The sequence below is a fragment of the Heloderma suspectum genome, chromosome 4, assembly GCF_057233095.1.
Source record: "Heloderma suspectum isolate Gila_16-S chromosome 4, 16-S_ref, whole genome shotgun sequence".
NCBI classification, from domain to species: Eukaryota; Metazoa; Chordata; class Lepidosauria; order Squamata; family Helodermatidae; genus Heloderma; species Heloderma suspectum.
Window position 1 is genome coordinate 16,207,011 of NC_139461.1, and position 27,860 is coordinate 16,234,870.

At 46.7% G+C, this 27,860-nt stretch overlaps 2 protein-coding genes and 1 long non-coding RNA gene across 3 annotated transcripts in view; 2 read left to right on the plus strand and 1 right to left on the minus strand.

Moving 5' to 3' along the window:
- Positions 1 to 5,286, minus strand: part of LOC146346574 (uncharacterized) — a 44,898-nt gene extending 39,612 nt beyond the window's left edge. The window contains exon 1 of the long non-coding RNA XR_014789965.1: positions 5,209 to 5,286. This is a non-coding gene — a long non-coding RNA (uncharacterized LOC146346574). The remainder of the gene's footprint in view (positions 1 to 5,208) is intronic.
- LOC146346573 (uncharacterized) overlaps positions 1 to 27,860 on the plus strand; it is a 407,876-nt gene that overhangs the window by 375,418 nt on the left and 4,598 nt on the right. The window lies entirely within an intron of this gene.
- On the plus strand, positions 279 to 27,772 carry LOC146346575 (cytochrome P450 2C29-like). The gene is made up of 9 exons (XM_084848734.1): positions 279 to 517; positions 7,331 to 7,493; positions 8,596 to 8,745; positions 10,303 to 10,463; positions 13,314 to 13,490; positions 16,852 to 16,993; positions 20,586 to 20,773; positions 23,957 to 24,098; positions 26,024 to 27,772. Exons 1-9 carry the CDS (start codon positions 338 to 340, stop codon positions 26,203 to 26,205), a joined length of 1,485 nt encoding a protein of 494 aa, XP_084704860.1. The 5' UTR covers positions 279 to 337; the 3' UTR covers positions 26,206 to 27,772.

Consider the following 27,860-nt stretch of genomic DNA (forward strand, 5'->3'; position numbering starts at 1 on the left):
TGACACAGGTCACATTTAGAACATCCCTTACACCCCGCATTTAGAACATCCCTTACACCATTGTGCACTGGGGAACACTGTTAAAAATTGACTTAGAACTTAGTAAATAAAAGGGCAACAGAGTGAAGTTCAGAGAAGTTCATTTCTACCTGATAGGACATGTAGATACTTAATGCCTAATCCTACTGATGCAGAAAAATCTAGGATTCCCATTGGTGAACTTGCACCCATGGCTGGGCTTCCCAGTGTATATAAGTCTGCGATTCAGACCTTGGTCCATACATTCACTTCATTAGACTAATATTCAGAGGAGTTCTACTCCCAGTTGGCTACTGCTATGGAGCCTCTGGGGACACTAACCATTTTCCTCCTGCTCTGTTTCACTTGCCTTCTTTTCCTTGCAGCCAGGAGCAGGAAGGCAGGGCATGGAAATCTTCCACCCGGTCCATTTCCTCTGCCCATCATAGGGAATGCTCTGCACCTAAAAACCAACAACTTGGCTGAGAAACTCTGCAAGGTAGGCTGAGGAATGCCATCCTCCACAGCTGTGACATGTGTTTGGGTATTATACGATTGCTAGTTTGTTTTCATTTGACTGTTTTGGCCAGACATAGTCCATTTTCAAAATGGATTTCATTTCACACTCTTTGCAGATTTGTTTGTTTGTTTGTTTGTTTTTGACCCTGCCTTTCCCTTCCAAAAAGAGGTGTTCAGGGAGGATTATCTGTGTATACGTATTGCTGTCAGTATATATGCTACACTACAGAGTTTACAAGGACAGATCCGTGCCCCAAGGACATTACAATCTCTAATTCGACACAGAGGAAAAAACAGATGAAAGGGAGGAAACTGGAGATGGGCATCAACAGGCCATCAGCAGAGCACCTGATATTCCAATTGGAGAGAGTCCTTCTAAAACTTACTAGAGTAAGTGACACTCACAAGAATATTGCCAAGAACCATCCAGAATGGCTGGAAATCTGGTGGGTAGGATTTTTTTCTCTCCTGCTCTGCTCTGAGTATCCAGGGAAGAGTGTTGAGTGGTGCTTATTGATTAGGTTAATGCGGCCACAACTTTCAGGGATATGCAGGAATGATCAGGTAGGGATTAGGTCCGGTGAGCACCCTTAGGTACCTTTATGGTGAATATCAACTTTTGGGATTTGCCACTTGCACATTGTCAGGTTACTGATTGCCTTTGGGGGTAACTTGCCCAAGGTTGTGGGGCCGAGGATGTGGTGATTCGGGAAGGCTCCCTGCTTACTAATAGAGGTGTGGCTTATGGGAATAAGTGAGGACTCACTGCTCCCCTCTCCCTGGGCAGGGGCAGGCTCACTTGACGGATTTGCAGGCTACCTGCATCAAGGACCCTTACTAGGTTAGCTTGCCACACAGTCTGTCACCTCCACAGTAGGGATGTCCGAACATTTTGTTCTTGTTTGCAGATCCTGCAAACACGTCCTGTTCACAACCCCAAATGCAAATGTGAGAAGGAGCAGAATGCTTGGGAAATTTTCACACGTTCCTTAAATTGTGTTCAGAAGTGCACAGGTGTGTGGCTGTCTACTTCCAAAAATGAAAACTTGTGCAGGTGAATGCTTGTGTAAATGCAGATTCCCCCCATGCATATTTTCACACTTTAGCTTATGGTGGAAGGGCACATTTTGGGTGTGCACTTTTAAAATGGGCATTTTTCTTGATTTTTATTTAAAGCTCACTTTCAGGAATGTGGATGAGGGGAAATAAGCATCAAGGATGAATTTGGGGAACCTCAGCGACCTCCAACATCACGTTTCCCCATCCCTACTCTGCAGAGCCTGTGTAACGTTCAAGTCATGTGGCCCTCGTTCAAACCATTTACCTGTGTCTGTCCTCTGATAGCAAACAATGATGGCCATATACCGGCCCAGTTCACACAGCATTTCATAGAATCATAGAACAGTAGGGTTGGAAGGGGCCTACGAGGTCATCGAGTCCAACCCCCTGCTCAATGCAGGAATCCAAGTCAGAGCATCCCTGACAGGTGGCTGTCAAGCCTCATCTTGAACGCCTCCAGTGTGGGAGAGCCCACCACCTCCCCAGGTAGTTGGTTCCATTGTCGTATTCCTCTAACAGTCAGGAAGTTTGTCCTGATGTTCAGCTGGAATCTGGCTTCCTGTCATTTGAGCCCATTATTCCGTGTCCTCCACTCTGGGATGATCCAGAAGAGATCCTGGCCTTCTCTGTGACAACCTTTCAAGTACTTGAAGAGCGCTATCATCTCTCCCCTCAGTCTTCTCTTCTCAAGGCTAAACATGCCCAGTTCTTTCAGTCTCTCTTCATAGGGCTTTGTTTCCAGTCCTCTGATCATCTTTGTTGCCCTCCTCTGAACCCTCTCCAGTTTGTCTGCATCCTTCTTAAAGTGTGGTGCCCAGAACTGGACACAGTACTCCAGATGAGGCCTAACCAGTGCTGAGTAGAGGGGAACTAGTACTTCCCATGATTTGGAAGCTATGCTTCTATTAATGCAGCCCAAAAGAGCATTGGCCTTTTTTGCATCCACATCACATTGTTGGCTCATATTCAGCTTGTGATCGACAACAATTCCAAGATCTTTCTCACTTGTAGTGTTCTTGAGCCATGTATCCCCTCTCTTGTAACTGTGTATTTGGTTTCTTTTTCCTAGGTGCAGAACTTGGCATTTATCCCTATGAAATGTCATTCTGTTGTTTTCTGCCCAGCGCTCCAGTCTATCCAGATCACTTTGAATTTTGTTTCTGTCTTCCAAAGTATTAGCTATCCCTCCCAATTTGGTGTCATCTGCAAATCTGATCAGCATTCCCTGCTCCTCCTCCTCCAAGTCATTCATAAAAATGTTGAAGAGCACTGGGCCCAGGTACCCCACTCGTTACCTCTCCCCAGTTGGAGAAGGTCCCATTGATAAGCACTCTTTGAGTCCGATTCTGTAGCCAACTGTGGATCTACCGGATCGTTGTTTCATCTAGCCCACTTTGAGCTAGTTTGCTCATCAGGATATCATGGGCATTTTGTCAAAAGCTTTGTTGATGCCGAGGTATATGATGTCTACAGCATTCCCACGGTCCACAAGGGAGGTTACTTGATCAAAAAATGAGATCAGATTCGTCTGGCAGGACTAAGGATGTCATAGAATTTCTCCACGAATCTCGGGGAGGCCAAATGCCAGCGCATTCGGCCCCCCAAAATTGGTGGAGAAATGCTCTGCCCCCCACCCCCCCGGGATGGGACTTACCTTGTGCGAATGTCTCTGGCTGCGGCAGCTCTGGCGGCGGTTCGGCGGTGGGGCAGCGGCGGCAGCAGTGGTGGCTGGTCTTCCGACCGGCTGCCACCACCACCATTTCCAAGTTTAAAAAAAAAACTGATAGGCTACGTAAAGATTTACGTAGCCTATCACGGCTGAGTGAAAAAAAGAAAAAAAAACGCGTGTATGCAAATGGTGGCACCCATGGGCGCCGCCATTTGCGTTCCTTATTTTGGCACGTGTAGTCTACGTAAACATTTATGTAGACTATGGCGAAAATAAGGGGAATGCAAATAGCGTTCCCCTTATTTTCGCCGTAGTCTACGTAAATGTTTACGTAGACTACACGTGCCAAAATAAGGAACGCAAATGGTGGCGCCCATGGGTGCCACCATTTGCGTATGCGCGGTTTTGTTTTTTGTTTTTTCACTCAGCCGTGATAGGCTATGTAAACATTTATGTAGCCTATCACGGCTGACTGCAGGGACGCAAATGGCGGCGGCTACAGCCACCACCATTTGTGTCCCGGCAGGAGAGGATTTGCGGCGGGAGGGACGGGGCGCCTCCCCCCTGGCCAGAATTTCAGGGGGGAGGGACGGGCCCCTCCCTCCGAGCCAGAATTTCGGGGGGGAGGGATGGGGCGCCTCCCCCCGAGCCAGAATTTCGGGGGGAGGGACGGAGCACCTCCCCCCCACTGCGAATCAAATTTCATGTTCAGGTAAGTGACTTTTGTACATCCCTAGCAGGACTTGTTTTTGACAAATCCATGTTGGCTTCGAGTAATGACCACATTGTTTTCAAGGTGCTTCCAGATGGATTGCTTTATCATCTGCTCCACAATTTTCCCAGGGATTGATGTCAGACTGACTGGTCTGTAGGGATGGCGGAGAATTTCTCCCCGAAACTTCGGAGGGCCGAGCGCCAACGTGTTCGGCCCCCTGAACAAGTTTTGGGGAGAAATCCTCTGCCCCCCCGCCCCCCGCAGCCCCCTCCGGGACGGGACTTACCTTCGCCGAATGTCCCTCCCGGCAGCGGGTCCGGCCGGCGGTTCGGTGGGTGTTCGTGCGGGGCGGGAGCGGCAGCCGGTCTTTCAACCGGCTGCCGCCGCCGCCATTCCAATAAAAGAAAAAAGAAATGCGCCCGTAATACGCTACGTGACGATTAACGTAACCTATCACGGCTAGATTTGCAAAGTCAGCCGTGATAGGCTACGTCAATCGTCACGTAGCCTAAAACGGGTGACTTTAAAAAAAAATAATAAAGTGTGTACGGATAATGGCGGCCCCCATAGGGAGCTGCCATTCGTGTTCCTTATTTCGTCGCCGTAGTCTACGTAAAGATTTACGTAGACTAAGACAGTGAAAATAAAGGGGAACACAAATAGCGTCCACTATGCTATTTGCGTTCCCCCTTAGTTTTGCCGTCTTAGTCTACGTAAATATTTACGTAGACTAAGACGGCCAAAAATAGGGAACGCAAATGGCGGCAGCTGTAGCCGCTGCCATTTGCGTACGCTTTTTTTTTAACCCAGACGTGATAGGCTACGTAAGTCTTTACGGAGCCTATCACGGCTGAATATAGGGATGCAAACGGTGGCAGCTACAGCCACAGCCATTTGCATCCCTGCTAGCCAGCGGCCGGATGTCTGGCTGCTGACGGAGCCGGCCGGCAGCTCCGCAGAATCCCCGCAGAGTGAAGCTGGCCAGCCAGGATTCCGGGGGGTGGGACGGAGCGCCTCTGCCCCCCAGTGGAACCCAGCGGAGCCAGGTAAGTGGGGTTTCATACATCCCTACCAGCATGCCTTTCTAAGTTTCTAGTTCCTAGTAGGGATGGAGGAAAATTCCTCCACAGACTTCAGTGAGAAAGAATCCGGCCCCCCGGAGTCCATGGCAGAACGGAGCAACCCCCCCCCCTGCCACCCTATGGAATCCCTGCAGACCGGATCCTACCTGCCTCCGGTGGTCTGGATCTGGACACTGCTGGCCACGGCTCCGGTGTGTGGCCACGAATGGCGTCCTCTGTAGGGCACGCCATATGCGTTGCTGCTTTAGCCGTGATAGGCTATGTAAATATTTATGTAGCCTTAGCCTATCATGGCTAAAGCAGGGATACAAATGGCATCCACTATGCCATTTGCGTACCTGCTGTAGCCGTGATAGGCTACGTAAATATTTACATAGCCTATCATGGGCATGGCAGTGATGCAAATGGCATCACCGATGCAGGACACCATTTGTGTCCGCAGCAGCCCAGCTGCAGATGGGGCCAGCCGGTGGCTCCGCAGACATGCTGCGGAGCAGAGCTGGCCAGGGAGGATTCCGGGGGGGGGGACAGGTCACCTCCCTCCCCGTCAAGGATTCCGGGGGGAGGACCGGATCGCCTCTCCTCCCCCATGGACCCCAGCAGATCAAGGTAAGTGGGGTTTCGCACACCCCTCGTTTCTAGGTTTCTAGTTTCTAGGTAACAGCAGCATGAATGGACTATTTGGTCTGTTTGGTCACTGTGGGAAACAAAATGCTGGACTAGGTAGGCCTTTGGGTTGATTCTTATGTACTCATGGAATGTATAGACTGTCTCTATTTTGGATAGGAATATCGGATAAATCTGCAACAGAACCAAATGAGTTCAGATTTTGAGGAATACGACTGGCAGACTACACAGCAGATCAGCTCCCACTCCCCCGCCGGCCAGGCAGATTTTGCAGACTTACAGACTGTTTTTCTAACTTTCCCAATTTTGTGAAAATTTCATCATCAAACTATACCAAAAGAAAAAGGATAAGATCATGTGCATTTGCCCATAGGCTAAAGCATGGAAATATACATTGGGGCGGGGGGCGGGATTTGCACATTTTAGGTGTATTTGTACATTTCTGCACGTGCACATTTGTGCAACTGGGGAATGAATAAAACTCCAATTCCTTCAGTGGGCGGACTGCAGAACAAAAGGTGCCAGACAACCCCAAAACTACAGATGGAATAGAATCATACCAAAGAATCATAGAATCATAGAATAGTAGGGTTGGAAGGAGCCTACAAGGCCATCGAGTCCAACCCCCTGCTCAATGCAAGAATCCAAGTCAGAGCATCCTCGACAGATGGCTGTCCAGCCTCGTCTTGAATGCCTTCAGTGTGGGAGAGCCCACCACCTCCCCAGGTAATTGGTTCCATTGTCGTATTGCTCTAACAGTCAGAACGTTTCTCCTGATGTTCAGCTGGAATGTGGCTTCCTGTCACTTGAGCCCATTATTCCATGTCCTGCACTCTGGGATGATTGAGAAGAGATCCTGGCCTTCTTCTCTGTGACAACCTTTCAAGTACTTGAAAAGCGCTATCATCTCTCCCCTCAGTCTTCTCTTCTCAAGGCTAAACATGCCCAGTTCTTTCAGTCTCTCCTCATAGAGCTTTGTTTCCGGTCCCCTGATCATCTTCGTTGCCCTCCTCTGAACCCTCTCCAGTTTGTCTGCATCTTTCTTAAAGTGTGGTGCCCAGAACTGGACACAGTACTCCAGAGGAGGCCTAACCAGTGCTGAGTAGAGGGGAACTAGTACTTCCCGGGATTTGGAAGCGATGCTTCTATGAATGCAGCCCAAAAGAGCATTGGCCTTTTTTGCAGCCACATCCCATTGTTGGCTCATATTCAGCTTGTGATCGACAACAGTTCCAAGATCTTTCTCGCTTGTATTGTTGTTGAGCCACGTATCCCCCATCTTGTACCTGTGCATTTGTTTTCTTTTTCCTAGGTGCAGAACTTGGCATTGATCCCTATTAAATGTCATTCTGTTGTTTTCTGACCAGCACTCCAGTCTATCCAGATCACTTTGAATTTTGTTCCTGTCTTATGGAATAGATTTCCAAAGTATGGAATAGATTTTACACAATCCGTACATCCCTAATTTTGAATAGCTTCTGTTTAGTTTATCCTCAGATTGTTTCTGGATATAGAAGCCAGTTAAAAGGAACATCAACAAATCATGCTGGAGGAGTCTCTGCCCTGGCTAGACGACCATCCTTGAGCCTCTCCAAGCACACCAACTCACCTAAACAGGTTTTCTTCTTTGTCTTTCCCCAGCTCAGTGAGAAGTATGGCCCTGTATTCACGCTGTACTTGGGTGCAGAACGTGTTGTGGTGCTGTGTGGCTACGATGTAATAAAAGAAGCCCTGGTGGACCGAGCAGATGAATTTGCAGCCAGAGGAAGCCTGCCGATAGCCGACAATGTCATCAAGGGGCTAGGTATTAGATGCCGGTTCACAGCTGGGGGTGGGTAGGGAGCAGGAAACATCTTCCCTACTGGTGAAAAAGAGAACCGCTGGTTAAAAAGGTGGCAGAATGATTTACCAGAATGGTGTACAGGAGAATGCCAAGAATGTTTCAGCTTAAGGAAGTCCTTGTGTAGTCACTTAACCAAAGCCCTTCTCAGAGGGTCCCTGGCTCTCTGGCTTTCTGTACCATTGACCACAGGATCCCCTTTGAACTGCCTGGCAGAGTTGACAATAGGTGGCTGTGCTTTGCAGTGGTTCTGCTTGTACCTGTTCAGGACTGGATAGGCTTCAGAATGCAGTGCTGGGAGAGTCTTGTTCTGTCTGTGGGAATTGTCAGTTGACAGCGAAGGGTGGAGATGATAGGGACTGAGCTGAGCCCACTGTAAGCTGAAGAAGTTCAGAGGAGCCACCTAAGTACAGGAACAAAGAGTTTGTCTCATGCTGTAATTAACCTGCCCGTTCTAAATGGGGGACCCTCAGGGCAAATGATTGTGCAAATGACGCCGTGCAAACAATTGGTCTTTCATGGCCTGATGAATGACATGGCAATAGAAATTATTTCTATGGGGCCAGATTCCGACATGTGTATGAAGTTGCACCACAAGATAAACATGCCTAATTAGAGAGTGGGAGGGGGGGTGACAGCTAACAACTCATTTCATTGGTGCTGTCACCATGTCAACAGTGAACATAGGAATCACGTTTGGATTGCAATAGACTGCTTTATATATACAGTATGTATGTATGTATGTGTGTGTGTGTGTGTGTGTGTGTGTATATATATATATATATATATAGAGAGAGAGAGAGAGAGAGAGAGAGAGACCAGGTGCACTGTGGTACTGGCAGTAAGGATATGCATGTTTGTGAGAAGAATATCCAGCAAACAATTATTGAATAAGAAAGTACTGAGGTTCCAGAACCAACGACTCACTTGGAATCAAGCACAAAAGAATCTTTGTGCATTCCATGGGGCTTCTCTTCTTTCTCCTTCACTTTCTCCCTGTGGTCCTCCTGTTTCTTCCCCTGGTCCATTCTACTCCTTCATTTCCATCTCTTCTTTCTCTTCCCAGGACTTATACTCAGTAATGGAGAGAGATGGAAGCAGCTCCGGCGTTTTACGCTCACCACTCTGCGTAACTTTGGAATGGGAAAGAAAAGCATTGAGGAGAGGGTCCAGGAAGAAGCCCAATGTCTGCTGGAAAAGTTCCGGGACACACAGGGTAGCTACTGTCCACCATCCCCATAGGTGTCTGGTAGCAAGCAGGCTGCATAAACCACCACTTCTTCTTCCACCAACCCATCCCCTTTCCCTGCACCCTGACCATCCTCGCTATTGACCGGTCCAGAGCTGAAGCATGAGATGCCCTTTCTGCCATGTTGGAATTAGGGTGGAGAGCCTGCTGGGGAGAAAAATGAAGAGAGGCAGGGATGGCAGAGAATTCTGCCATAGATCTCAGTGAGGCCGAATGCCAGTGCATTCGGCCCCCCAAAATCTGTGGCAGAATGGCCTGCCCCCCCACCCCCCTGCGGATCCCCCCCGGGACGAGACTTACCTGGGGTGGATCTTCCGGGCGGCGGTGGCTCTGGCAGTGGCAGCTGGTCTTCCGACCGGCTGCCGCCATTTGCAGACTTGTGGGTTTGTTTGTTTTTTTCAAGACGTGATAGGCTACGTAAAGATTTACGTAGCCTATCATGGCTGGGGTAAAAAAAAAACGCATACACAAATGGCGGCGGCTATGGCCGCCGCCATTTGCGTTCCTTATTTTGGGTGTCTTAGTCTACGTAAATATTTACATAGACTAAGACGGCGAAAATAAGGGGGACGCAAATAGCATAGCAGGCAACTCATCCAGGCAGGTGACTCTAAATATTTACGTATTTATGTAGGCTAAAACGGTGAATCAAAAAGGGACGCAAATAGCGCCCACTACTCTATTTGCATTCCCCTTTATTTTTGCCGTCATAGTCTACATAAATATTTACATAGACTAAGACGGCCAAAAATAAGGAAGGAAATGGCAGCGGCCGTAGCCGCCATTTGCATACCCTTTTTTGTTTTTGTTTTGTTTTTTACCCAGAGCCCTCTGCGGCTGGAAATCCGGCCGCAGACGGCTCTGGCCTGGGCCTGGCCAGCTGCTCCACGGAGCCGCCGCGGAGCACAGCCGGCCATCAAGGATTCCGGGGGGAGCGACAGAACACCTCCCCCCCACCATAAACATAATCCGCGGAAAGGTAAGTACATTTAGTACATCCCTAAAGGGAGGGCATTCTTACCCACCACTGCCTTTGCTGGAGATTTCATCCCCAGCAAAGGGTGGCTTTCATGTGGGGAGTGCACTACTTTACTTTCCATTGCAACCGGGGTGGGCAAGCTACAACTCTGGGGCCAAGGGTGGCCTTCAGTCTAGTGTCTTGCAGACCTTGTCCTAGTTTCCAAAGCTGTTTGCAAGCAATCACCTCAGACCACTTCATCCTTTTCTCTTCTTTTCCCCTTTAATGTGAAAAAGTGAAAAGCTAAGCCAAGCTGGGTGCTCCAAGCAGTTGTCTTGGTACAGAGCCCCTTCTGGCTCAGGAACTACACTCTGTGATTCCATACCACAGTTCCTAGAGCCATTCTCAGCACATTGTCAAAATGGGTGGCAACTGTGGCCAGCATCCATGCCACCCAAGGCCCTGTCTGACCAAGGCTAGCTGCAAATTCTATCCCAGAATTTTCAGGTTAGATTAATGCCTTAGAGGTGCACTGGGACTGGAATATTCTTTTTTCACATTTTCAGGGAAGCCCTTTGATCCAGTGTTCCTGCTCAGCTTTGCTCCCTCCAATGTCATCTGTTCCATTATGTTTCGAAGCCGATATGAGTACAATGACAAGACGTTTCTGGCCCTCATGTCCTTAATGAAAGACAACTTTGAGATTACAAGCTCCCCTTGGGGACAGGTGGGTGCCATTTTCTGGCCAAAGGCCTTTTCTTGTGTGATCTAAAATTTACTTTTTCACGCAATAATAGTATTTATTTTATATTTATAGTGACACCAGCCACATACATAGAACATTTTTCTTTGTCTTTATCACCTTCTTCATCTTCTGTTTTTACCTTGACAAGAAGGCTCTGGGTTCTGCCAGCCACAATTGTGTGACTGCTGGCTACCAGGAAAAGAGCTGTCAGGGTTGTGTCTGAGCCCATACAGTCCCAAGGCAGTTCTGATTCTGAGGCGGAGATACAATTCCTAAGGGAAGAACTCTCTCAGACTTCGGAGGTGCAGCTGGAGGGGGACCCCCCCCCTGCTCATATCCCTGGGAGCCACAGTGACCCAGGCATGGATAGGGAGGGACAACTTGAGCTTTTAGACATGAGGTGCAGGCGCAGACACAAGCGAGAGATTGCAGGAGCCAAGCTTAGGCTCTCTGCCTGATTGGCTCGACGTCAACAGCTGTGCCCAGAAGCCTCACAGGAGAGGGGGAGCTCTTCCCCTCCCACCCCTTAAGTTCAGAGAGTTGCCACATTTTTCCCAAATGAAGAGCAACTGATGTCCTAACCCTAGAAACCCCTAGATGGCTGTTCCTTTGTAGTTCCTCTGAGTCTCAAGTAATTAGCATCTGTATGCTTCATTAGGATGAATAGAATTAAAGCCTTGGAAAGCAGCCCTTTTGTCTGAGTGTTGATTCTGGCTATTGGAGGATTCATTAGGCAACAGGGGCATCCTGACAAGAGATTTCTACATACTGGCCCTGTCTGTGGAATACCTTCTGTAGGGAATAGGGATGTTGCAAGCATCTGGCTGGGGCTCAAAGCCTGGTGAGAAATTGCCATCTTACCCCCACGGATGCCAGTCTGCAAAACTCCCCACTAGCCTGGGGTGGTGCATGCTGAGCCAGGGAAGATGCAGCTGCCTGCTTCCTCACCGAGCTGCCATTTTGTGGGAAAATGGAAGCTTGTCTTTGTTTGTAAACATCCATCTGCACAAATGGTAGCTATGAAGGGATACAGGAACAGCACAAGACTACAGGAACAGCAAACAGGGGCAGGTGGCCGGCAGAGATCCAGCTAGTGGCATGCAACCCAGATGGCGGTGAGCCTGGATGAGTCACCCATCCCTTTCAGGGAGATCCACCTGGCATCTTCACTGTATACATTAAGACAACAGATTAATCCTTCCTCTTCCAACAGGCATTCAAGCTTTAATCTGTTGCTCTGAGTAATCCTTTCTCTGAGTATTCCTTTCTATCTAGCTATCTAGCTATCTAGCTATCATCATCTATCTATCATGTATCATGTTTATTTTGTTGTTTTATTGAGGTTACTGGGGGTGGGTATGATTGAAAACCACCCCAAGGGCATATTCCAGTTGGCCAGTTCATACATTGAATAAACAAATAAATTTTGTGTGATGTTTATCATGTACGCCACTTGGAGAAGGCTCCACCCTTAAAGGCAGTTGAGAAATAATTTTAAATAAAGATAGATAGTCAGGCAGGGGCCACGGTGGCTTAGTGGTTAAGACGCTGAACTGCAGACTGGAAGGTCGGCAGGTCAGTAGTTCAAGACCCGAGTGAGCGTGACGGAGTGAGCTCCTGTCTTCAGTCCCAGCTTCTGCCAACCTAGCAGTTCGAAAGCAAGAAATTGCAAGTAGATAAATAGGTACCGCCTCAGCGGGAAAGGTAACAGCGTTCCGTGCACCTCGGTGTTCAGTCATGCCGGCCACATGACCATGGAAGCATCTTCAGACAGCGCTGGCTCTTCGGCTTAGAAACGGGGATGAGCACCGCACCCTAGAGTCGGACACGACTGGTTGGGGACACCTTTACCTTTTTAGTCAGGCAGGCAGGTGTCTTTTCATGGTTGAGACAGTATCACCTTGTTTTGGCAGATTCTTGGAGGGATGGATTTCTGGGTCTGATACAAAGTATTACACAAGGAAGAAGCCATGAACAAGAAAAGGGAGAGGACCAGGTTCCTGATGACTCCACCCATCAGTTGTAGGAGAGAGATAAGTGGCCATCTGAGGGTTCCATATTCAGGAGAACCACATTAGATCTGAATGTATATGAATAATACTGCCAATGCTTGATGTCTGAAGTTGGGACTAAGGATGGATGGGCGCGCCACCGTCCAGGTTCTCTGGACACTGCCCAGCTCCTATCCCTGCTGGTGTGCCCCCAGACCCTCACTCAAGCTCCCCGCTACTCACCATGAAGACCACAGTCACCCAGGACCCATCTACCAGTGCCACAATTGCTATTTTACAAAAAGAACACAGTGATCGTGAATATGTGCAAATCTATTAGTATGCAAAATGGTGCCGTGGATGGCCCATATATGCAAGATTACAGGCATAAATGGCCTATTTAAGCTTGTGATTTTGCATATAAAGGCTATTCATGGTGCCGTTCTGCACACAACTAGATGTGTGCATATCAGCAGCAGCCATTTCTTTGCAAAATGGTGCTTGTAGTGCTTGCGGATGGGTCCCGCCTGAATGCCAGTGGCTGGGCGAGCTCAGAGGGGTGTGGGAGTGGGGGCAGGGGCTCAGCAGCATGGCTTGGGGTGCAAGAGGTGGTGGGGAGTCTACTGGACTCCCAGACCCAATCTGGCACCCGCACCATCCCTAGTGGGGGGCCCCATTTGGTTAGAATGGGGGTGTGCATTTCCTCTATCAGAATAAGGGACTTCTGGGAATCTGAACGCATTGGCTGTCCTGGTACTCATGCTTCATTCATCTGTTGTTGTTCATAAAAGAGAGAGAATTATTGAAACTGGTGACCTGTCTCTTCTGCCATTTCTTTTAGCTCTACAATAGTTTCCCCACTTTCATGGATTTCATCCCTGGGCCTCACCATAGAGTGGAGACAAATGTTTCAGGACTGAGAGAGTTTGTTTTGGAGCAGATTAAAGTGCACAAAATTGATCTGGATACCACTGAACCTCAGGATTTTATTGACAGCTTCCATATTAAAATGGAAAAGGTAAGATAAAATCATAGACTCATCAAGACAAAATATCCTTTCCCTGAAGCTCCTCCAATAGTCACCTGTCCAGCCTCTTCTAAAAAATTGCCAAGCAATGAGATTCCTTGGCCTCTCCTTTGGGCAGCTTTTCCCATGCTTCTCCAGCCAGGACATTCTTCCTCATGCTTAAGGCTCTAATCTAAAGTTGAGATGTCCAGTCTCAGAAAGGCACAGGAAGATACTTGTGCTCTGGGACCCAGGAGAGCTGACTGTCACTTCAAGAGGGCCATAAGCAACTTGATCTGGACAAGGGTTAAGATCCAAGGAAGCTTAGATGGCACCACTGAACCACATAACTCATTCTAGCATGCTTCTAATAGGAACAGGATGCTGGTGGCAGAGGAGGTAAGACTAGGGAATCATGGATCAGATTCTTATTATGCATCAGTTTTGCAAGTGTTCATTCATATGGCCGTTCCATTCCATTTCCACCTTAATCTGGATTTTTTAAAAGACAAATCTTCCCTTAATTTGGGCATTTTGTATATGCATTTTTATCATACCATGTGCATTTTACATGGATTTTATGCTAAAATATGCGAGGCATATGCATTTTACCAAAAAGAGTAAATTTTGACAAGTTTTTTAATCGCAAACTGTATCACAACATGTGAAGAAGTGCATACAAAGAAGGATATCTACACCCCAATCCACACAATAGTTTGCAAGCTGAGAATCAGAATCAGTTTGTTTCCAACTATGAAAAAAGAAAAAAAAGAAAGAAAGGTCCTTGAGCATCCCTGAGTATGCCGGGATCCCCCATTCAAGACCTCCTTTCTCTGGCACCTTACAAGCATTACTTCCACCAAGCAGGTGTGCTTGAGGTTTCAGGGTCCATCTTTCTTCCCTTCAGTTCCTTAAGTCTGACTTTACAGGAGATGCCTCTAGGCTCACACCCCTAATCATATTTGTTGCTCTTTTCCACTCATTTGATGCTTGTCAGCATCCTTCTTGGATGATGGTGCCTAGAACCAAGTACAGGACTCTGTCCAACTGAGACCTTACCAGTGGTGAGAAAAGTGTGCTGTACCCAAGTATGCCCTAAATGTGGGGATGTGCAAATCAGCAAACCGCAAACTGATAAACGTTCTCCACATTCCATCTCAAAGGTCATTCCGACTTGTGTCCAGACCAGATTGCAAACTTGACTTCTTTTTTTCTTTTCTTTTTTGCATTAAAAATCATGCACACTTTCATGCACATTTTCCCACATGTATGCCTCAATTCTGCACATTTTTAAATGTATGTATTTTTCTCCCATTGATTAAAGCATGTTCCTGCACATTTTTCAAAGGCTTTCCTTTTCCGATGGACTTGCTGTTGTTGTTGTTGTTGTTCTACAAAATGCATCACAAGTTCAGACCGCATATTGCTTTTTGGTTAGGTTCCAGGAGGTGCAAACTCAGTACATTCTAGACAAAACTGAAATGAAATGAATTGCTCATACATCAGTACCTAAATGTGATGACCAAATATTAGAGATGTATGAGAAATTTGTTTCAGTTTGTTTTGAATCAGGATTTACCAAGTTCACATCTTCCAGACCAAATATAGACTCGAACACAACCTGCTTTCGAAGTATGTACATTTCTGAGCTTGCAATGTGATTGTGGACCAGGGGGGGGGAGTGTTTGGCATGCATATATTTTAATAATAATAATAATAATAATAATAATAATAATACAATTAGCACAACCAGGCTCTAATCAATGCGAGAAGAATTCTTACACAGTTGATCCGTACATCTGGGGGAAAATATGCATGAAAATATAGAAGGATGTTCATGCAAAAAGGGGGGGGAACCCACAAAGATCACTGATACACACACAATAGAACAAGCTTCTTGATGGAATTTGGAGATCTTTGACAAACTCGAGTTTTGCTTGTATGCACATCCCAATTAAAAATAAAAAACCTGAAATTAGCATTTTCTACCAGCACGTCACAATAATTTGTCCATGTCATTACCCAGAATAACTCCTCTTGGAAAATTTCAAGGAGGAGAAGGGTGTCAATGGCTACTAGTCCTGATGGCTATATGCTCTCTCCTGTATCAGAGGCATTGTGTGCATGTGCACCAGTTGCAGGGGATCATGGGTGGAATGGTGCTGTTGCACTCATGCCCTGCTTGTGGGTTACCTCTGGGCAGCTGGTTGGCCACTATGTGAACAGAATGCTAGTCTGGATGGACCCTTGGTCTGATCCAGATGGCTTTTCTTGTATTTTTATCATGAAATGGGCTGCAAATGCAAGGTGCCTTACTTGAAGCACCATTTGACCTCAGAAAAACACAGTATACTGTTCTTCAACATAAATTATCAGAGTGGCTTATAATTATAATTTAGATGTAGTGATAGCCACCAGTTTGGATGGCTTTAAAAGGAGATTGGACAAATTCATGGAGGAGAAGGCTATTCGTGGCTACTAGACTTCATGGCTTTATTGTATTGCATTGTTTTGTTTATTGTTGTGTCAATACCACAAAGGCCTTTACAAATACAAGTTACAATATGGCTATATATAACATAAGCCCAAAGTGAAAACATCAAATAATGAATATCTAAAACAAGGATTGGGGTGGGGGGTGGGGATACAAAAGAAAAAAAAAGTAAGTAAAAATGCTAAGATCAGGCCACAATAAAACAGAAAAACAAACACGTTCATTAAAAACTGGCACTGAGAATAAAATACAGTGCCATGCAATAGAAATATATCCCAAGAGAACAAACTGGACACACTCAGCTTAATGTTATGGTAAATGATCTCCTTGGAAAACCTGATGGTTCTATGCTACTTCCAGTATCAGAGGCAGTATGTCTATGTGCACCAGTTGCTGGGGAACATGGGCAGGGGGGTGCTGTTGCACTTGTGTCTTGCATGTGTGTTCTCAGTCAACAGCTGTGGGAACAGAATGCTGGGCTAAAAGGACCCTTGGTCTAATCCAGCATGGCTTTCCTTCTGTTCTTAAATCAAGACTTACCAGTAAGCATGAATAATTCCACAGTCCCACCCACAGCAGCCCGAGGGGGAAATCAGTGGAAACAAAAGTTACATTAATTAATTAGTTGGTTACCGATACCCCTTTCCCTGATAAGATCTTTAAGGGACTGTTTGCTGTACAACTCTGAGATGGATTGTCTGGATCCATTTTAGTTTGCTTTGCTTTCATGCCAGGTTTTGCCACAAAAAAATGGCAAAGGTGTTTTAAACCTGAACTGATTAGATGTATGCTACTGGTTTAAATGTTGGTTCTTTCCTATATTGTTATTATATTGCACAATTAAGTAGACTTGATTTGTTGTTCTGCATCTTTCTCCAGGAGAAACAGAACAGTGCCTCTGAGTTCAACATTGATAACTTGGTTACCACCACAGTTGACTTGTTTGCAGCAGGAACAGAGACAACCAGCACTACACTAAGATATGGGATCTTGATTCTTCTGAAATACCCAGAGATACAAGGTACAATCAATCCTGCTCCTGCAGCCTGGTGGCCTCAATTCATTTCCCTTTTCACTTTTTGGCTACTCCATGGCAAAGCAAAATCATTGGATCGATATTTAATTTCTGTTTAGCTTTCTTGGACAATTCCAGACAGAGTTTTGTGGAGGATTTAGGATGAGCTAAGAGGTGAAGTGGGAGTGAAAGCGGGGAAGAAGCACATTAAATGTTTGAAACAAGTGCTTTGGAGAAAAAGATGGAAACAGGAAAGCTTACCAGCAAAGGTCAATTGGTTACTGTGGTTCCACATCTCCCTTTAACTTCCTTTGATTTATTGGTCATTATGATGGCACCCCACCCCAGTATTCTTGCCAAGAAAACCCCATGGAACCTATCACAAGGCTAAAAGATATGACGCCAGAAGATGAGCCCCTCAAGTCGGAAGGTGTCCAATATACTACTGGGGAAGAGCAGAGGGAATTTCCAAGTAGCGCTAGAAAGAGTGAAGTGGCTGGGCCAAAGCTGAAAGGACACTCAGCTGTGGATGTGTCTGGTGGTGAAAAGAAAATCCGATGCTGTAAAAAACAATATTGCTTAGGAACCTGGAATGTAAGATCAATGAATCAAGGTAAGCTGGAGGTGGTCAAACATGAGATGGCAAGATTGAACATCAACATCTTGGGAATCAGTGAACTAAAATGGACAAGCATGGGCGAATTTAATTCAGGTGACCATCATATCTACTACTGTGGGCAAGAACCCCTTAGAAGAAATGGAGTAGCACTCATAGTCAACAAAAGGGTGGGAAAAGCAGTACTGGGGTACAATCTCAAAAATTATAGAGTGATCTCAGTACGAATCCAAGGCAAACCATTCAACATCACAGTAATTCAAGTCTATGCCCCAACCACTGAGGCTGAAGAAGCTGAGGTTGATCGGTTCTATGAAGACTTACAACACCTTCTAGAACTAACACCAAAAAAAGATGTCCTTTTAATCATAGGGGATTGGAATGCTAAAGTAGGAAGTCAAGAAATCACTGGGATAACAGGCAAGCATGGCCTTGGTGGACAAAATGAAGCAGGACAAAGCTTCATTTTTTAATTTTTTTTACTGGACTGGAAATGGTGGCGGTGGTGGCAGCCGGTCAGAAGACCAGCCGCCGCAGCCGCCGCAGCCGCCGCAGCCGCCGCAGCCACCGCAGCCGCCGCAGCCGCTGCCGAACCGCTGTCGAACCGCTGCCGGAGCCGCCGCTGCCAGGGAGATTCGCCAAAGGTAAGTCCCATCTCGGGAGGGGGGGTGGCAGAACATTTCGCCACCGATTTCGGGGGGCCGAATGCGCTGGCATTCAGCCTCCCCGAGATTCGTGAAGAAATTCTCTGACATCCCTACCGGAAGTACAAGCTGGGTTTCGAAAAGGCAGAGGAACTAGAGATCAAATCGCCAACATTCGCTGGATCATGGAGAAAGCAAGAGAATTCCAGAAAAACGTCAATTTCTGCTTCATTGACTATGCTAACGCCTTTGATTATGTGGATCACAACAAACTGTGGCAAATTCTTAAAGAGATGGGAGTACCAGACCACCTTACCTGTCTCCTAAGAAACCTGTACAAGGGCCAAGAAGCAACAGTAAGAACCAGACATGGAACAACCGATTGGTTCCAAATTGGGAAATGAGTACGACAAGGCTGCATATTGTTGCCCTGGTTATTTAACTTATATGCAGAGTACATCATGAGAAATGCTGGGTTGGATGAATGACAGGTCGGAATTAAGGTTGCTGGGAGATTTATCAGCAACCTCAGATACACAGATGATACCACCCTAATGGCAGAAAGCAAAGAAGATCTAAAGAGCCTCTTGTTGAGGGTAGGGGTGCACAAAAGTCCTTTACCTGTCCTCGAAGCTTTTCGCGGTGGGGGGGAGGCGCTTCGCTGCTCCCCCCGCGAAGTTCAGGCAAATAGCGTTGCCCTTATTTATGCCGTAGTCTACGTAAAGATTTACGTAGACTACAGCGACCAAATAAGGAACGGGAATGGCGGCTCCCTATGGGGGCCGCCATTATCCATACGCGCTTTTTTTTTTTTTAAAGTCACCCGTGATAGGCTACGTGATGATTTACGTAGCCTATCACGGCTGACTTTGCAAATCTAGCCATGATAGGCTATGTTAACCGTCACGTAGCCTATCACGGGGGTGTGTTTTTTTTCTTTTATTGGAATGTCGGCGGCGGCAGCCGGTCGAAAGACCTGCTGCCGCTCCCGCCCCGCACGAAGACCTGCTGAACCGCCGGCCGGACCCGCCGCCGGGAGGGACATTTGCCAAAGTTAAGTTTGCTTAACTGAGGGGGGCAGGGGGGTGCAGAGAATTTCTCCCCAAAACTTGTTTGGGGGGCCGAACCGTTGGCGCTCGGCCCCCCGAAGTTTCAGGGAGAAATTCTCCGCCAACCCTAGTTGAGGGTGAAAGTGGAGAGTGCAAAAGCTGGTTTGAAACTCAACATTAAAAAAACTAAGATCATGGCATCTGGCCCCATCACTTCCTGGCATATAGAAGGGGAAGAAATGGAAGCTGTGACAGATTTTATTTTCTTGGGCTCCAAGATTACTGCAGATAGTGACTGTAGCCATGAAATTAAAAGACACTTGCTCCGTTGGAGGAAAGCTGTGGCAAACCTAGACAGCATAGTAAGAAGCAGAGACATCACTTTGCCGACAAAGGTCCATATAATCAAAGCTATATTTTTCCCAGTAGCAACGTATGGCTGTGAGAGCTGGACTATAAGGAAGGCTGAGTGCTGAAGAATGGATGCTTTCAAACTGTGGTGCTGCAGAAGACTCTTACAAGTCCCCTGGACTGCAAGGAGGTCAAATCATCCAATCCTATAGGAAATCAACCCTGGGTGCTCATTGGAAGGACAGATACTGAAGCTGAAGCTCAAATATTTTGGCCACCTAATGCGAAGAGAAAACTCCCTGGAAAAGACCAGGGAAAGATCTTGCTTGGGAAAGATTGAAGGCAAAAGGAGAAGGGGACGGCAGAGGATGAGATGGCTAGATAGCATCACCGATGCAATGAATATGAACTTCAGCATGCTCCTGGAGAGAGCGGAGGACAGGAAGCCTTGGCGTGCTATGGTCCATGGGGTCACGAAGAGTCAGACACGACTTAACGACTGACCAACAATGATGACTAGGGATGGCATAGTAGTCTTAGGAGAGGATTGCACCAAACAGACATTTTCCTGCCTTCTGGATCCCGCTTGCCAAGCCATGGGGTGCTGACGGACCCATCTACCAAGTGCCCCAGAACTCATTGTCCGGGCCATGTGAGTGGGAGGGGGGGACAGCTCATTGAGCTCCCGCACACCCCAGAGAGAGATGAATCCGTTCATCCCTAATTATGATTTCCTGTTTACAGGTGGATGACTGTGGCTGAATACACATTTTGGTGATGGTGATGATTAGTGAGTGGGGAATAAATACTTGAGCCATTTCATGTGCTTTGCAGTGTTATATTTTGGTCATGCCTCCTGTGCAGTTTGAATGAATTCTGTGGTATTTCCTGAATGTTTGTGCAGTGATATCAAAATAATCTTTTTAACCCCATTACAGAGAAAATGCACAAAGAGATTGACCAAGTAGTTGGCCGAACACGAAGTCCTTGTATGGCTGATCGTGGACAGATGCCTTACACGGATGCTGTCATTCACGAGATCCAGAGGTTCATCTCCCTCATCCCAATGGCTGTCCCCCATGCAGTGGTCAAAGACACTCCATTCAGACAATATGTCATCCCAAAGGTCAGTGTTTGAGAGCCACAGTTCATGTACCAACGAGGGAATGGGTCTAACCTACTTCTTAAAGGCTTAAAGTGGATCAGATCAGTACCTGAACCAGTGATGGAGTAACTCCACTTCTTAAAAATTTGACAACCTTTGTTTTAATGCTGATAGACTACTGGTACATGACTTGACTCAAATGTGATGCATCTTCCATATGAGTCATGGTCATGCAACACATCAGCAAACTGTCAGCAAGTTCAAGTTCATGGCACCCATGCCACAGAAATAGCTGTGCAATGGCTTCTCTGTCTCAGCTATTTGTCTGAATCTATCTTTGTCATTGCCCTTTAGGGTGCAATCCTATGGGGAGAGGCAGCCACCTCTGAACTTGGAGGTGACCCTCTATCCAATGCAGGATAGAGGGTCAGAAAAGAAAAGAAAAAAAAACTGCGCGTACCAATCCTATGGGGAGAGGCAGCCACCTCTGAACTTGGAGGTGACCCTCTATCCAATGCAGGATAGAGGGTCAGAAAAGTGAAAAGAAAAAAAAACTGCGCGTACGCAAATGGCGGCGCCCATGGGCGCCGCCATTTGCGCACGCACAGTTTTTTTTTTTCTCACTCAGCCATGATAGGCTACGTAAACATTTACATAGCCTATCACGGTCTTTTTTTAAAATCTAGCCGTGATAGGCTACGTAAATGTTTCCGTAGCCTATCACATTTTGTTTGTTTGTTTGTTTTAAACTGGAAATGGCGGCGGTGGCAGCCGGTCGGAAGACTGGCTGCCGCACCGCCGCCGCACCGCCGCCAGAGCCGTCGCCACCAGGGACATTCGTACAAGGTAAGTCCCGTCCCGGGGGCGGTGAGGTGGCAGACCATTTTGCCACCAATTTTGGGGAGCCGAATGCACTGGTATTCGGCCTCCCCGAGATTCGTGGCAAAATTCTCTGACATGCCTACCGCCCAATAGCCAAAGCTCTTGTATTTCATACCTCATTCCTCCTAACTGGGTTCAAAAGAAGCAATGAGGTACATCCACTTATAACTCAGGGAATTTGCCTCACCAAACTGTATTGCCCTTCATCCCTGAGTCTCTGCTCTCCCTGCTCACAACAGGCCTCTCCAATTCTACACCGGCAAATTTCAAAACCCTACCTGGTAGTCACTGTGGCTCACATATACAAACCTGGAGTAACCCAGCACATTCTCTGTTTAGGGACAGAATGTTCAACCTGTTCTGTGGTAGGTTCACAATTATCTCAATAATCCACTAACTTCCAAGTAAAAAACATGACATATTACCTTCGTAACACGAACAGCACTACAAGTCAAGGGTAGAACTGGACCTGGCTTCTGTGTAGTCGAGTAAGACTGGCTCATGCATTTCATTCTCCCAACTCCCATCCCCAACATCCTCTCCCTCTTTCATTCTTTCCATGGCTGAAAATCCTGTGATATGACAAAAGTCATCCTTGAGGAACCCCTTAATGCTCTCCACAGTTACTGCCTCTATGGCTCATTCACCCATAATCATTGAATCTGGACGTCAAAATGCCTGCCTTCTTTGCTCAGTGGGGGAGAAAAAAAAAACTGTGTTCAATGAAACTGGAACTACTCTTTAACAAATACATTGGGGAATCCCCCCACCTACACACATGCGCGCACACACACACACACAGAATCATAAAATTAGATCCATTGGACAGACTCTGCAACTCCCAACTGCAACATCTTCTCCCTCTTTCACTTCTTACATGGCTGAAAATCCTGTTATATGACAAAAGTTGTCCTTGAGGAACCCCTTAATGCACTCCACAGTAACTTCATCTATGGCTCATTCATCCATAATCATTGAATCAGGACTTCAGAATGCCTGCCTTATTTACTCAGTAGGAGAAAAATCCCTTGTATTTAATGTAGCATGAACAACTCTTTAACAAATACGTTAGGCAATACCCCCCCCCCGCCCAACACACACACACACACACACAAACTTCCTGTCATAAATTTAGATCAACTAGATAGACTTTGCATTGGGTGCCATAGATGAAGATTGGTATCCACCATAATAAACACCCTTTTCTGTGGTGGCACCTACCTATATTGCAGAAGGCTTTCAAGGGAGATTTGTTAGAACCCTTCCACTAAAAGTTGTTGGCAGTTGATGACAAGCCATTACTTCTGTCCAAGCCATACATGGTTGGATTTGATCCCTTCCTAAACTACCATTTCAGTTTCACTTATTTTTAGTATGGTAATTAATTGTAATTAATTAAATTAAAGTTAAAATTCATGTTTTTATACTGTCCTTCTGTCTCGGTTTCTTGCTTGTAACCCTCTTTGAAGAACTTTAGAGTTCAAACATGACCTACACATTTAAATATGGATAGAAGCTTCCAACAGTGTGCTAGGCACTAAAGAACTTGGTTCAAAATCTGCCACCTTCAGTAGATTGCAGTTCAAGGCATTTGTGGAGGGGGATGTAATGGAAGACAAGCCAACAGTGTAAAGCATGTGCTCCTGCATTACTTCACCCAAGAGAAATTGAGATGGGGCAAATGGGGTTATTAGTGGCCTGCAGAAGGCCTATCATTCTCTTGGGAGTCTGCTAATGAAAATGGGTAAGGAATGTAGTTCTGGGGGATATTTAACAGAAAAGGGGTCTTGCTTGAGGGCCTAAGGTGGGCTCCAAACCCATCATCGCTCAAGGTGTTCTTCAAGCAGCATGTGCCCCATCAGAGTTGTGAAGCTTCACCCACTTTCACCAGCAGAATCAGATTACATCAAGTGATGTTATAAGGAGGGTGATGATCCTCATGGAACAGTATAGGAACTGAACAAAACATGAAACCCTCCTCAGGACAGATGACATGGCTGACATCAGGGGTGTCACTTAGAAGTGAGCTTGACCAAGTGCAGGTCGTTCCTACCCAGAGCACTCCACTGCCTGGCCTACACCGAGAGAGGCAAAAGGCTGCCTTTTCCCAGGGAAGGAATGACTTTTGAAACACAGTGTGTCAACTGCAGAACTTACAGTGTTTGGTCACACAGGGGGCTTTAGCATCAGGAGTTACCCTGGGCCAATTTTAAAACATCGGCTTCCTTAGGGGGATCGATGAAGTGTTCATGGCCCACCGCAGGGCATCCGTCCTCACACTTTGGTGACAAAGTCTCTAAGCCGCTACTTTACTCTCCCAAGGGCACCACCATATACCCTGTTCTGCACTCCGTGCTGCACGACAGCAAAGAATTCCCAAATCCTGGACAATTTGACCCACAGCATTTCTTGCATGACGATGGCACCTTCAGGAAGAGCAACTTCTTCATGCCCTTCTCAGCAGGTAATATCAGCCCTCCCGTATTTGGCAGTATCCCAAAGAACTGAGTTCTTGGCCAGCACAGGTCTTTCTGGTCTCCCTAATAGTTCCGTGTTCAGTCACTGGAGCAGTGAAGATGTAGTTTCTCCTTGCTGCACCCCACATTGGAATCTCACACTGACTCTGACAAGGGGACCACTAGAGAGTAAAGGGAACTCCCAATTGGCTGTCAACAATGGCCACAGGTATGGGGGCTCATTCAGGGTTGACCCTAATGGAACATCGTTAGGCTTTCATTGCTACTGTTCAGTGTACACCATGTGCAGAAACTCACATTGGAAGATGCTCTCCCTATCATTCATCATGTTCTCATTCTATGTGCACTAGGGATGGCGGAGAATTTCTCCCCAAAGCTTCGGGGGGCCGAGCGCCAACGTGTTCAGCCCCCTGAACAAGTTTCAGGGAGAAATTCTCCGCACCCCCCTTCCCCCCGCATCCCCCCCCCGTGACGGGACTTACCTTTGGCGAATGTCCCTCCCGGCGGCGGGTCCGGCCGGCGGTTCGGCAGGTCTTCGTCCGGGGCGGGAGCGGCAGCCGGTCTTTCGAACAGCTGCCGCCGCCGCCATTCCAATAAAAGAAAAAAAAAACACCGCCATGATAGGCTACGTGACGATTAACGTAGCCTATCATGGCTAGTTTTGCAAAGTCAGCCGTGATAGGCTACGTAAATCGTCACGTAGCCTATCCCGGGTGACTTTAAAAAAAAAAAGCGCGTACGGATAATGGCGGCCCCCACAGGGAGCCGCCATTCCTGTTCCTTATTTGGTCACTGTAGTCTATGTAAAGATTACGTAGACTACAGCGAAAATAAGGGCAACGCTATTTGCGTTGCCCTTATTTTCGCCTTAGTCTGCGTAAAGATTTACGTAGACTACAGGGACCAAATAAGGAACGCGAATGGCGGCTCCCTATGGGGGCCGCCATTTGCGTACGCGCTTTTTTTTTTTTTTAAGTCACCCGTGATAGGCTACGTGACGATTTACGTAGCCTATCATGGCTGACTTTGCAGATCTAGCCGTGAGAGGCTACGTTAATCGTCACGTAGCCTATCACGGGGGTGTTTTTGGTTTTTTTTTACTTTTAATTTCGCAGCCGGGCGAGGTGAGGCGCCTCCTCCCCGGCCTGAATTTCGGCCAGGCGAGGCGGGAAGCCTCCCCCCCGGCCTGAACTTCGCGGGGCGAGCAGTGAAGCGCCTCCCCCCCACCGCGAAAAGCTGCGAGACCAGGTAAGTGACTTTCGTGCACCCCTAATGTGCATGCATACAGCCCCACAGCCCATCTTGCCAAAATTCCCTGAAAATAACTTAAAAGCTCATTTGTTTTCACTCCCATTCTCATTCCCAACCTGCTTTTCAGCTTATTTGAATGCGGAAGTGTACATTTTGAATAGGAAAAGTGCACATTTCTGTACATATTTTTCAGAAGTGTACAATGCCCTCCTCCCCACCACCACCATTGACTAAAGGGTGAAAATGCATGTTTTGGAAATGTGCATATTTCAAAGTACGCACTAAAAAAAAGACCTTTTCAAACATGAACACAAATTCATGAATTTGTGGACATTTCTTGGAATAGGTTCTCCTGTTTCAGCTTGCATTTGGTATTGTGTGTGGGACATGTTCACATGATTTGTGAACAGAAATTAAATTCTTGTATTTTGGAGGACTTTCGAATCAGCTTCAGAAGCAGGTCATTCGGGGCAGGGAGGTTGTGCACAGCCCTACTGAATCGCATTTATTCATGATTGTTTTGTTTTATTGTTACATTTTATTGCTCTTGTTTTTATGGCAAAGTCATTGTATGTTAACTGCTTTGATAACTGTCGAAAGTGGAACATGAATTTGGGTAATCAATCCATAAAATATCATAATGAAGGCATCTTCCTTGCAGGGAAGCGGATTTGTGCAGGGGAAGGACTGGCCCGCATGGAGATCTTCTTGTTCTTGACTATCGTATTGCAGCACTTCACATTGAAGCCCCTCACTCACCCCAAGGACATTGATCTCACACCCAAGTTGAGCAGCTTTGGCAACTTACCCCGGTCCTACCAGCTGTGTGCTGTCCCACGCTGAAAAGGGCTGCACATGGCAATCACATGATCTCTGGACCGCACATGGCAATCATATAACCTGGCAGAGATGACAGCCTGGAATGCTCAGCTCTGCTTTATGTTCGTAAAAGGAAGCTCGTGTTTTCAGCCAGTCCCTTTAAAAGCTGGTGGTCTGCTTCCACTGAATGGGGGAGTCATAGAATAGTAGAGTTGGAAGGTGCCTATAAGACCATCGAGTCCAAACCCCGAGTCAAAGCTTTTCATTTGGAGCAGCCACCAATGCTTCCTAGTTGCCCTTTTCCCTGGATTTTTGTGAGGTTTTCAATGCAGCTCATTTCTGGAAAAATGAGACTCAGTGAGAACGACCAGTCCACGGTCACCCACTGAACTTCATGACTGGCTAGGCTTTTGAATATAATCCTGGTTCAACACTTTAACTATTGTACCACAGTGTCCCTTTTAAAGTCCTTGGGCTATTCCATTTCCTCTCTTCTACTGTTGTCCCATTTTGTCGTCTTAGCTAGTCCCACTGACCTGGTTATGCCACTTGGTGTCCTAGAGTCACGCTATTGTTATCTTGTCAAATGTAATACTGTTTTTCTATTTGATATTACCATTTGAGGGATAAGGATGGGTACACAATTCACTGTGTTGATGGTCCTAGATCCCCAGGTAATGGCAGAAACAAGCTTGAACTTCCCTTCTGCTGTCCATCCTCCAATCCAATAAAAGCAATGACTTCATAAAACCATTAGAACACTACAAACATCACTAAAACCTAGGGTTGTATGGATTTTGTTAAATCCATTCTGTCTGCATTTCGTGGATTGTCAGGCATCTTTTGTTCCATTATCCGCTCATTGACAGAAGCAGGTTTTTCTCAATTCCCCAAAATTGCATTCATGTGCATTTGTGCAAATGTGCACTTGTGCAAATGTGCTCTTCCAAAAATGTAGAAATCCCCCCAAACTGTGCATTTGCATACTTTAGACTTTGGGGAAAATGCTCACTTTGTGTCTGTCAGGTGCCCCCCCATATTTTTCTACCACTAAATTCATGCATAATTCTGTGAAGCTAAAAAAATTGTCTGCAAGTCTGCAGAACCCATGTGACTCAGGAAAAGCCAGTCAGCTGCAGAATCTGTGGGTCAGATTCAAATGAATCCAAACTCATTTGAATCCATTGGAGATTTCTCCAACACCCTTATTCAAACCCAAAGCCAATTTAAAAGGCAAATTAAAAGACATGTCTTGACACTTTTTCTAAAAGCAGTGGGAGACAGATCATAACTCTGAGGGAAGTGTCTTCCACAATTTGGGAGTGACACAGGAGAAAGCCCTCTCACATGACCCCATCAAGTGGGCCTCTGCAAGTGAGGAAATCCCCAGAAAGGCCTCTCTGGCAGATCTTAATAACTGGTAGGGATGTACGAAAGTCACTTACCTTTCCGCGGATTATGTTGATGGTGGTGGGGGAGGCATTCCGTCCCTCCCCCCAGAATCCTCAACGGGGGGGGGAGGCGATCCGTTCCTCCCCCCCGGAATCCTCCATGGCCAGCTGTGGATTTCCGGCCATGGAGGGCTCTGGGTAAACAAAAAACAAAAAGCAACTGTGTACACAAATGGCGGCGGCTATGGCCGCCGCCATTTGCGTTCCTTATTTTTGGCCATCTTAGTC

Excerpts from the sequence above, each read along its gene's own strand:
- LOC146346575 (XM_084848734.1), top strand. The coding sequence starts at position 338 with ATGGAGCCTCTGGGGACACTAACCATTTTCCTCCTGCTCTGTTTCACT. Across the intron at positions 13,491-16,851 it reads TCCATATTAAAATGGAAAAG|GAGAAACAGAACAGTGCCTC; the intron begins GTAAGATAAAAT and ends ATCTTTCTCCAG. Across the intron at positions 16,994-20,585 it reads GAAATACCCAGAGATACAAG|AGAAAATGCACAAAGAGATT; the intron begins GTACAATCAATC and ends ACCCCATTACAG.